Genomic DNA, 12,372 nt, shown 5'->3' on the forward strand with positions numbered 1-12,372 from the left:
TTTTTTTTTTTTTTTTTTGGTGGGTAGTTATTATAGTGTGAATGATCCATTTGTGCCTCACTGCCTCTTGCTAAAGCAAAGAGACATATCCACCTTGTATCAAGGTTTAAGTTCTACCATAAAGAATTTGAAATAGAGGCTCGGCATCTTCAGTGGACTCGAGACAAGTGGACCAGACATTGGAGTTTGATTTTTTCCTCTTATATCTACATTCCACAATACCACTTATTTACGTTTTGAGAAATATTTGTGTGCAAATAATTTTGTATATAAAACAGAAGTGCCATATACAACCCCCCTCGAAACAGTTTAAAACACATTTGACATGAGAAGAGAACATACCGATTCTTAGTTCTAATGCATCACCAATCTTGCAATAGCAAAATTCAAAATAAATTGACAATAGGTAATCTGACAATCAAATGGGAACTACAAACCCCAATTTTGAAAATTATAAATGGTTGAAACAACAACAAAGAATTTCAAGTAAAAAAAACCCTAATAGGCGTCGAGCACAAAGCTAGAGACAGTCGATGGACGACAGAACAAGCTTGTTATGATTTAGTGTAGGATTTAAAATGGTCTTTGATAAATGTTCTGAAAGAACAACTATGACCAAAAAGTTACTATTTTACCCTTTCTAATTCTATATAAGTTCTAAACTCAAGTATAAATTTTAAAATCCTACATAACCAATTTTGTCTAATTAAATATAAATTTTAAACTCAGATAATTAAAACCCTAAACCTAAACCTAACCTCTTATCTCTTTTCCTCTGCGATTAGAAGGTGAGAAGTCGAAGCAGCAGGTTGAAGGCAAAGGTGAAGAAACATGGTGAGGGCGAACACAAAGCTAGGGAGGAGCAAAATGATAAATGTGGAATATCGAGCCACTGAATGGGACACCTTCACCTTAGGTCCTGGCCGAATCAGAATCAGAGATTTGTTCAGCAATTCAAAACAAAACCCAGATCTGACCAAATCAGATGTGGGTCTGAATCCTATGATTCAATGTCAAACAAACAACCCCCAAAGTCTTGAAAGAAAAATTACATTTTGATAAGTGTTCTAAATGAACAATTAGAATGACAAAAAAAAAAATCCGATTAACCCCTTGTATAATTTAGTGCCTAAATGAAATTGGATGGTTTGATGGCATTGTGAAGCGATAGAAATTACAAGACATCATATCATCACATATGATCTATACAAAATATCTTGGAGGCATATTATCGAACACTTGCTTTGCATATTAAAAGTATCACATATGATCTTTCAAAATTGAAAATAACTTCCAAACCAATCAACTATACACACAGATGATACTTTTTCAATTTAATATATAGCAGAATGGAACAAAGAAATCCAGCCCCCAGTTCAAAGAACTACAAATCGACCAATTAGAAACACAAACTGAAATCAATGGTTTTCCTTGATAAAGATAAATAAAAGCAACTAACAGAAATGGCTTGACATCTAGGGTTCATATACATTCATGTTGTTCCGAATTGGTGCTTATCAAGTTTCTAATATAGATAGTAATCACGAAGGAGCTTGTGCATATGCCAAAGACTCGAACGAGCCAACAGAAATTGAGATAGAAGAAGATGATCAATAGAAAATTAGACACAGAGATGAGTTCCAATACATTTACCTGGTTTGATTTCCAGATAGACGATGACGAAGATGGAAATTTCGTATGTCGCCTTTCAAGATGCTCAAGGAAACACAAATAGACCCACAACCAGTTTGGAGTATCGCTCACTTTCTTATAAAACAACCACCATTTGATTTTAAAAGTCTCGATCAAATATAAACCTTAGATTTTGTGACCCTTTCTTTTTTACATTTTACAGGGTAAGTGCTTGCCGGGTAATTTTTTTTACCGGATGAACATGGCAAGAGTTTAGAATCTTACCCGGTTATAACGGTAAAAAGATGAAGAGTCTTACCCGGTAAGTGAAAGTGACGACTCTTACTCGGGTAAGTGCTTACTGGATAATTGTTGCATACTATATCGTTTTGATGCAATATAATCTTACCCAGAAAAATAAATTATAGTGTTGACTCCTACAAGTATGTACTTACTGGGTAAGCATTTGAGTATACGGCCCCTTAGTTATTCTTTTATTAAATTCTGTATGGATAAAGTTTTCTGTGTGAATTAATATATTTGTATAAATTGGAAATGTTTCTGTTTGGAAGAATTTTTTTAATTGATAGAAACATGTTTTTTAATTGGAAAGAACAAGTTTAGAAAAACTTGGCTTTCTGTATAACCGACTCCATTAAATCAATACCAAACAATCATATATAACTGACCATATAAGCTATAATTCCCATTAAGCTCATCAAACTACTAACAACACCAATACATACCCTTGTTTAAAGCTCCCAAACATATGACCTTTTTGTTCCCAAAAGCCTCTAGCATGTGACTCGGTTGGCAAAGGGATCGGGTGACTTTACTCAAATACAAGACATGTCCAAGGTTTGATCTCCCAACATGCCTAGCCTCGGCCGTTGGGTGAGCTAAAAAATGTCCCCTCACATTGATGTCCTTGGAGACAGGTCCCGTGTGGGACCAGTTGGAGTTGTCAGTAATCAACTTTTTACCCAAAATATTCAAGAAAACTTTAAATTTTTAATCATTGATTCAGTCAAAACTTGCAACTGTGGCAGGCCACATATTTTATACATCACAATGCTGTTTGGCATGGTTTGTTCTGCTGCACATAAGTTACTGCTAGAGAAAAGATGCTACTTACTAACAACAAAACAAAATGGCACTACATTCCATCCATCATTGTCCAATTCTTTGCACCTCATTCTGTTCATCAAAGGTTTCTATCAAAAGTGGAGGAGCATAATGTGCAGTTCCTTGGTGTTCCTCTGCATCCTGGCAATACGAAAGGATGATCGTATCGATCGACATTTCCACCACCGCAAAGAAGAGGGTAGCGACTATGTATCCCAGACCCCAACACACCTGCACGGTCCCATCAGATACATTCAGTACAAATCTTTTAGGTCATCAAACAGACCCAGTATATCCCACTCAAAGATAGGGTCAAGAGCCTCACGAATGGGTTGTGTTCGAGTTTCACATCGGTTAAACTTAGACATTTTCTCTTCAATATATGTTGGAACCCACCCCCCTCTCTCTTCAAGGGCTCTTTTGGAGAGTATTCTAACGGGATTTGTCATATTCTCACATGGTATCAGAGCCAAAGTCTAACATATGGGACATCTTTGTCTATCTATCCTCACCTTGGAGGGGGCGTGTTAGAGTCCTACATCGACTAGACTTGGACAATTTCTCAAATATGTTGGAACCCCCCCCCCCCAAAAAAAAAAAAAAAAAAAGAAATATCTCTTTAAGAGCTCATTTAGAGAGTAATCCAATGGGATATATATATAGGGTTGGCTTCCGGTGAGAATGGAAGTTATGGTGGGAAAGGTAAGAAGGGATCTCCACCCTTTGATCAATCATAATTGAATGTCAACACTAATGAGATGCACCGGATCAATTCCCGTATCACGCGCAATTCATGGGGTGGGGATGAGATTAAAAGTGATCAAGGGTCCAGATTTCTTCTTACACTTCTCACCTTAACTCCTATTCTCACACAATCCTTCATCCCAAAACAACCCATGAATTGCGCTTTAGAAGGAATTGATCTAGTGTATCTTATTAATGTTGATTTAGTTGTTCTCTTCAATTAGGATCTATCCGAGGGTGGAGATCTCTTCCAACCCTTCTAACTATAACTTTCATTTTCACCCGAACACACACACACACAGATATATATATATATATATATATATATATATTCTCACGGTTTGAATAGAAAATAGAAGAGTTGTGACTATACCAGTACAGGAAATAGTGGGGATGTGATCTTGTTGTGGGATGATTTGTATTTGTGAGTGTCCAACATGAGGAAACTGAAAAGTGCACTTGCAAGGCTGACACAAAGCTTGCCAAGAAAGAGAATAACGTCTCCGATGACATTCACTCGGCCTATACGAAGGATGTTACTGATGATCAAGTCCGTTGCCATCTCAGAAGCTCGGAAAAAGCCTTTGCCCGTTATAGCAATCTGCAAGTCACAAACACATGTAAACCAAGAACGAGTGCCAAAACCAAACCAAACCGAACGAACCCAGTATATCCCACCCGGAGGTGGGGTCATTGTTTCCGTAAAGATCCCCAGCTTGTGAAAAGTGTGACAAAGAGATAAAGTCGGAGTGTTTCCTTACCATAATGTATGCATTGCGGTTTACGGATTTTATGGTCAACTCAATACACTTCAAGCAAAACTGAGAAGTATAAAACAGCATCCTCTTAATCCAACTTTCAGGCAGAATATCAGCAACTTTCAATCTGCGACGTATGGCCTCAAGTATGAACCGAGTCGACTCAACAAAAGACACGATCAACGAACCGATTGCCACAGAGCCAAGGCTGTAGCGCATGAGTAGCTTCATCGAGGAGAAAACTGGAAGAAATGGAATCGCTGTCTGAATCACATCAAGATAGATAATTAGCCGAGAATGATGCAAAAACTAAGTATGTTTTCTATTCATATGTGAATAGGTTAAGTGGCTAACCGAAGTTTCCCCACGAGCCCAATAGTAGGAAGCTACAGAACCAGCAATCACGGTTGAAGAGCATGCAATGATAAACTGAGTAGCCCAATAGCATCCAAACAGGTGGAATAGGATCGAAGCTGCAATATGAGAGGTGTAATGAATGCTATAGCCACAACAATCATCACAACTGACCCTTTTCGCTTTGAGATCATATGCGCAGCAGTTTGTGTTGCAATCGTTTTGGACGATCTGACCAGAACTGAAAAGATGGAGGGCGGCCGACAACCAGAACATGTAAAAGATTGCAAGGATTACATATGGAATCACCGGAAATATTATGAGAGCTTGAACTTCACCGATGACCTTTGCAGCAACCTGCATATATGAGAAACGAGATGAAGGAATACTTGTATATTTCATATGGATTTAAGAATATTTTGAGAATATGACTCTAGATTTTTGCAAGAAGTAACGGCATCAAGTTTGTTGGAGTCCCACATCGATTTAGGACATGTTTGTTAGCAGCTTAATGAGTTTAATAGAAATCATGACTTATTCGGTCAGTTTGGTAGTGGCTTAATGATATAGAAAGTGACCTATTCAGTAAGCTTTAAGGGGGGAGTTTTATACAAAAAGGCAAGATTTTCCAAACCTACCCCTCCCCATTAAAAAAATACACTCATTTCATCTATGAAAAAACCCTCCCAACCTATACAGACAGATTAATCCACACTAAACAACTTTATCCATACAAGACTTAATGGAAAACCAACCAAACAGCCCCTTAGACTTGGATCATTTCTTCTCAATATATATTGGAACCTCTCTTCTCTCCTCAAGGAATCTTTTCAAGAGTAATCTAATGGATTCCACATACTCTCACGTGGTATCAGAGTCAAGGTCTACCACTCTAGGGACTCTAACACTGTGGGGCAGTCTATACTCGTCTAGCCTCCTCACATTTTCTCACATGGTACCAGAGTCAGTCAACCACTCTAGGGCTCCTAACATAGTTGGGCAATTTGTACCCCTCTCAGCACTTTGTGACAATCTATGCCATTTAGCCTCCTTTTGAGTGAGCGTGTTGGAGTCCTACATCAGCTAGACTAGGACCATTTCTTCTGAATATATGTTGGAACCTTCTCTCTGCAAGGACTCTTGTGGAGAGTAATCTAATGGGTTCCACATATTCTCACATGGTATCAGAGCCAACGTCTACCCCTTATAGACTCGACATTGTGACTCTGTGAGGCAATCTGTACCTATCTAGCCCCCTCCCGACACCTGGTGTGCTTTTGATACACTGGACAAGACATGACATAACATGGATCAATGTTCCACGTTTGGCAGGACTTTTATGTGGAATCCTGTGGAACAGACCTATATTTTTACCAATATAACCTCAAAATACTACATAATTCTCTTCTAAAACATCATATATGCCTCTCTCTCTTTACATTTATTCATTCTTTAAATTTTATTATTTGTATTTTATGATCTTTAAACTTTAGTCGACAAAATATTATTGTTATATAGTTTTTGTTTTTTGGTTAATTCATGTAATTTATTAAATATTAATAATAATAAAATAATATAGAAAATGTATAAAATAAAAATTGGAAACTACGTAAAAAAAATGGTGTCATTTTAATCGTCTCATGAAAACTTTCTAATGACATACTTTGTTAGAAAAATATTTATTTTATTATAATTTGGCAAATTACATAAATTTATCAAAATATATAAAAGATATAAACAACTTATTAGGGTTAAATTGGTCATTTTATCTGTCTTATCCAGTTTTGTCTTACCAAACCTTTAACAACTATTTTGTCCTGCCCAATCTGGGTACCAAACACACCCTCAGGGACAATCAATGCCCATATGGCCTCTTTTTGAGGGAGTGTGAGACCCATCAGCTAGACTTGGACCATTTCTTCTCAATATATGGTTGGAAACTTCCTTCTCTCCTCAAGGGCTCTTATAGAGAGTAATCTAACGGGTTCTACACATTCTCACAAAGTTGATAATATATTTTGCGGGATTACAAGACATTATTACTTGCCTTGAGAACCGAGGTTGCCATAAGAATCCGACGAACAATAGCTATAGATGATAGAACCGCAACAATCATCACACATGTCATGAGAAAAGCAGCAGCACGTATATGATGTTGCTCCTGAAGAAAGCAAAGTAGTGAATGCAGGTCTTTTTATGAGTACATGAATGAACAGATCAATTAATCTAAAAAACGTACCCTTGCAGAAACATGATAGTATGGATCATGTTCACCGATGATGGGTGAGATAGCATCATTCCCAATCCATCCAGCTACACAATGCAAAATACGGGATAGCGGAATCAACATTTGAAGATTCAGACTAATGATTGGAAATTTACGAGATTAATAAGTTGGCCCATATATATAACATATATAGGGTCAGGTTCAAGGGAAAACAACAAAAAAATGAAAAACTAAGGAACAAATTGGTATCCGTTTATCCGGACGGTATGCACATGTGCATACAAGTAATTTCTTAGCAATTTGTCTGGTGCATAAAAACCAAAAAGTAGCTTTAATTACTTGTATGCACATGCATACTGTTCAGATGAATGGTTACTAGGGTGTTCCTCAGTTCTTTATTTTTTGGGGGTTTTCCCTGAACACCTCTCTCTCTCTCTCTCTCTCTCTATATATATATATATATATATATATATAATCTCACCTTTCATGTAGTAGAACATTGTGACAGATATTATAAGGCCATTAAATAGAAAGACGGTGACCCATGGCATTCCAGTTACAAAATGACGGATCATCAAAAGCCATAAAAGCGATAGAAATAGAGGCAGGAATCCTCCACAAACAATCAACACAGGCCATGACTTTCCAACATCCGCCACATATCTCTGCGATCATTACACCAAAGATTAATCCCAATCTTGAAAATATGCAACGGTAACAATGTGCTTAAATTGGTTTAGCATAAGTGTTTCAATCCAAACGAACCCAGTATATCCCATCTGGAGGTGGGGAGAAGGGGGCATAATATATGCCGACTTGACCTCTGCCCCAAAGAGTAGAACAATTGTTTCCATGAAGATCAGCTATGTGGTTCTGATCAAACAAAACCAAAGGAGTTCGCTATATCCCACCCAGAGGTTGGGGGATATGATGTACGTTGACATGACCTCTACCTCAAAGAGTAGAATTAGTTTTTTTCCATGAAGATAAGTTGCGTGATTCTAATCAAACAGAACCAAATGAAACCAATATATCCCACCCGGAGGCGAGGTCTAGGGGTAAGATGTAAGCAAACGAGACCTCTACCCCCAAGGAGTAGAACATTTGTTTCCATCAAGATACGCTAAGCGGTTGGTTTTCCATTAAGTCCTGTATGGATAAAGTTCTTTGTGTGTATTAATCTGTCTGTATAGATTGTGAAAGTTTTTTTCATTTTTGTTTGGAAGGGGTTCTTCGTAGTGTCTTCTTTAATTGGGAGGAACAGGTTTGGAAAAAAAACTTGGCTTTCTACATACCATTAAGCCTATTAAGTTGCTAACAAGTAGGCCCTAAGTGATTCTAAAGAACGGAAAAAAGGGTTTCATACCTTCAACACTGAGGACCGTGAGTTAATGGACTTGTGAATGGATTTATCTATAACCATATCATCAGCAATCGTAACCCCATTCATTTGCTTCCAATGTGTTAAAGACACATTTGACGGGCGTGCAATAAACTGACAGCTCCAATAAACTACATGACCAAAATTACAACGATCAGTGAGTCAATAATGAAATAACATATTGTCGTACACAAACTTGACTTATGAGGTCATGACATACCGTTTACGCTTGGAAAAATAACAGGGTAACAAGGACCTTGCAATTGAAGAGAAGTATTCCTTAGTTCAGGAGTAAGATCAGCAAAATAATCATAGTTCATGTCGATCCAATCATCTAAAGAAAGACGAAGATCTCCCTCTGGATAATCACAAACCCAATTCAGAGAATCTTCCGATGGTATGGGACAATCCAACAAGCATATGGTCCTAGCATTAGATAGTTTTACTTGGCTGTTCTTCAATCCACTTTGGTAAACTTGGTTAGGATTAACCCAATATTTGAGTTCCAATTGTCGGAGATCAAAATCTGCGTGTTTGCCTCCACATACGTTTCCTTTATAGTCCAACCCGAAGTTTAGCCTGCCCAACCACAACTCATCATACACCATATAGTAAAGAAAACCAAAAGGAAACCATAGGCTCGATAGGTTATATGACATGAAAGTAGTGAAATGATTAGCATTCGAAATTAAAAGAATTTTAATGCTTTCGTGAGTGAAAATAGCATCGCTGTCAGAGAGCTCCTATGATCAAACTTTCCCAAATCTCCAAAACCTTTAAAATAGCATAGCTGTCAGAGATGCTCTTATGCCATAAATAGGTTACCATATCCGTTGGATCAAACTTTCCCAAATCTCCAAAATCTTTAAAATAGTATAGCTGTCGGAGATGCTCTTATGCCATAAATAGGTTAACATATCCATTGGATCAAACTTTACCAAATCTTTAAAATAGCATAGAAGTTGGAGATGTTTTTATGCCATAAATAGGTAAAGGTCAATCAGAGCACATAGTCATAAAACACCATATACACACACTCATTTAACTCTAGAAACCCACATAAACAGATAATAAAGGATGAAAGAGACACTAATTGCAAGAAATCTAGAAACCCTTTAGGAATTAAACTTTTTCTTAAAGGGAAATTGACAACATTCAATCAGAAATCAAAAAAGCATCAAACTTTCTAGTTTCTTATCTTGTTTACCTTAATGGGTTTCCTTGGTTGAATCCGAAGCTGGAGTTAACAATCATGGCGATCCAGAAAGCTATGAAGAAAACAAGAAACACAACATCTCTGCATTTTCTGTTGTATTTTATGATCCCATTTCCACCGCCATGTTCGCCATTTCCATCACTTGATGGGTATTTCCCAATCACTGAACCTAAGGGTCCTCTCATTTCTATAAGCTCGCTTCAGATTCTAGAGAGAGAAAGAGGGTTTGGTGATGAATGAGTGAGTGAGTGAGAGAGAGAGAGAGAGAGAGAGAGAGAGAGGGAACCAGTAGAATGAGAAAAGAGAGTAAAAGCAAGAAAAAGGAGTGTGGAGGGGTTCACAAAGGAGATATGGGAATATGATTTCTTTAATAATTTCATTTCTTACTTTTTGGTTTTATTTTTAAATTAAAAGAATAATTCATTTCAGCCTTATTTTCCCCCAAAAATTACAAACTTTAAGAGGGTTTTTTAAAGTAGTGTCCTTGGGAATAAAATTCCTTTATGGTCACGGAGGTTTAAATACGTGATTTCAGACCACCCACAAAGTATGTATCGTCTTAAAATCAGTCGACTCGTATAACGAGTTGAATATCCAAATTAATAAAAAAAAAATGTCATATAAAATGTCACGATAATAAGACTTGAAACTTGACCTCACGTGAATTAAGACATTGCTTCTTTTCCAATAAGTTTCTTGATTGAATATAGTAACCATTAATTACAAATCAAATAATAATCTTCTTGTGGCCATGTAGGTTCAAATGCGATGACTCCGGATTATTTGTAAAGCAGATGGCCGTCCTAAAATTAGTCGGCTCACATAGCAGGTTGGATATCCATGTTAATCAAATAATAATAATAATAATAATTAAATCCATCACAAATGTGGAAAAAGCTGGATTTGGATAAATAAATATTAATTTAATTTACTTTATGGTGAATTTTTGATATTTAAATAAAAGAATATTAAATATTTTAAGCAAAAAGTATATATATTAAATGAATACATTAATTGTATTCATATTTAATTATTTAAGGGAAGACAGCTTTTGGATTTAAGACAAAGATTTCCAAGAATTGATTACAATCAACAGGAATCTATTAAGCCAAGCTTTTCCAGCTTCAGCCGAGTCAAAGTCGGCTGGCTCCTCTCTTGCCCATAATTTTGCTGTTTTTTAATGCTTCTTTGGATCTTTGCATACCAATCCCTCTTGTTTCACTAGTTTCATAATTGTGCCACACAAAATTCTTTTTTGTTTATAGGCTGTTTGATAGTTACTGAATGGTTTGGTACAGAATGATTAAGAGACTCTCATAATATAAAACAAAATGAAATATAATTGTTTGATAATTGTTCAAAATGGAATTAAGACGTTTAATTGTTATGGGAGGCGCATGATACAAAATCATTCAAAGGGTTTTAGAACTATTAAGATGCCGACTTTTTTTTTGCCACACAATATTCATCTCTTAACGATTCAGATACTGCCTCTTAATAGAACTATTAAGAGGTAAACAAACAACTCATTTCAAGCCACAAAAAATTCAGGGATCATTTATCGAGCACTTACCATGTATTACTTAGGGGTTGTTTGTTTACCTCTTAATAGTTTCTTTAAGAGGCAATCTCTGAATCGCTAAGAGATGAATCTTGTTTCACAAAAAAAAAAATCTGTCTCTTAATGATTTTAAAACCCTCTAAATGATTTTGTATCTTTGACCTCTTTTAACCATTCAGCACCCTAATTTCATTCTGAATAATTACCAAACAATTATATTTCATTTGCACTATATTATAAGAGTCTCTTAATCATTCTGTATCAAATCATCAGCAACTGCCAAACAATTCTATTTCATTTGCACTATATTATAAGAGTTTTTAATCATTCTGTATCAAATCATCAACAACTGCCAAACAATTCTTTACTTTATCAAATGAACATGGCATGACAAGAACTGAGAATTTTACACAATAAAAAACATATGAATTAATTTTTGATTTCATAAGAAAGACACACCAATTTTTTTTTGATTAACCTGGATATCCAACCCGCTATGCGAGACGGCTAATCCCAGGGCGACACCTGCTTTGCAGATAGTCCGGAGTCACTGCATTTAAACCTATATGGCCACAAGAGGATTTTTATTTCTCATTGGATTTGAACCTCGGACTTCCAGGTACGTTTGACCTTTGGAGCCAAGCTCAAATCAATCAGACACCACTCTTATGGTTAATAACACCAAAAATTTAAAATGAATAAAATATAACTTAAATGGTTAAACATCTTTTTAAACAAAACTATTTTTGGAAAACTTTGAATGTTTTGCTTTTTAACTTTTAAAATTAAATAAAAATTAAGCTTTTTTTTTTTTAAATATCACATGTTTTTGTTTTCATATTCATAATACTGATAATTATTTTATTTTCCATATTTTTATTAAAAAAATTACCTAATATAAATCATTATGGTTAATACCTTATTTGTCACATTCTTATTTTATTAATTTTTTATGTTGCTTAATTTAATTAAAATAAAAAGTGGTGCAATTAATATGATTAATATGCATTTCAAAATTACGAGAATATACAACACTTTTTTTTATTAACTTTGATATCTAACTCGTTATATGAGTCGACTAATCTCAAGACGACTATCTGCTTCGCGGGTAGTCCGGAGTCACTGCATTTAAACCTTCGTGGCCACAATAGGATTTTTATTCTTCGTTGGATTCGAACTTGTGACCTCTATACATCTTTGGAGCCTAAGCTCAAACCAATTGGGCACGTCCCTTGTGGTTTACATAATTTATGACCCAGTAAGTATAAATTATTTGGTTCAATTTATTTTGATAGAATGATTTTGAGAGATTTGGGCTTTGGAATTGGAACAATTTGATATGTTTTGTGCGTTTGATTTGTAAAATTTGGAATG

The 12,372-nt window shown here is 35.8% G+C and overlaps 2 protein-coding genes across 2 annotated transcripts in view; both read right to left on the bottom strand.

Moving 5' to 3' along the window:
• LOC112507347 overlaps positions 1-1,777 on the bottom strand; it is a 3,893-nt gene extending 2,116 nt beyond the window's left edge. The window contains exon 1 of the mRNA XM_025111899.1: positions 1,654-1,777. The gene's annotated coding sequence lies outside the window, so the exon portion shown is untranslated. The remainder of the gene's footprint in view (positions 1-1,653) is intronic.
• Positions 1,778-2,627: 850 nt separating this feature from the next.
• Positions 2,628-9,644, bottom strand: LOC112506939 (choline transporter protein 1). The gene is made up of 10 exons (XM_025111275.1): positions 9,429-9,644; positions 8,442-8,800; positions 8,207-8,352; positions 7,322-7,505; positions 6,853-6,926; positions 6,661-6,774; positions 4,614-4,970; positions 4,263-4,523; positions 3,875-4,102; positions 2,628-2,988 (listed from the first exon to the last, which is right to left on the bottom strand). The coding sequence occupies exons 1-10, from the start codon at positions 9,620-9,622 to the stop codon at positions 2,803-2,805; spliced, it is 2,103 nt and encodes a 700-aa protein (XP_024967043.1). The 5' UTR covers positions 9,623-9,644; the 3' UTR covers positions 2,628-2,802.
• Between the last annotated feature and the right edge of the window lie 2,728 nt (positions 9,645-12,372).

Source organism: Cynara cardunculus, assembly GCF_001531365.2.
Source record: "Cynara cardunculus var. scolymus isolate 2C chromosome LG 2, CcrdV1, whole genome shotgun sequence".
NCBI classification, from domain to species: Eukaryota; Viridiplantae; Streptophyta; class Magnoliopsida; order Asterales; family Asteraceae; genus Cynara; species Cynara cardunculus.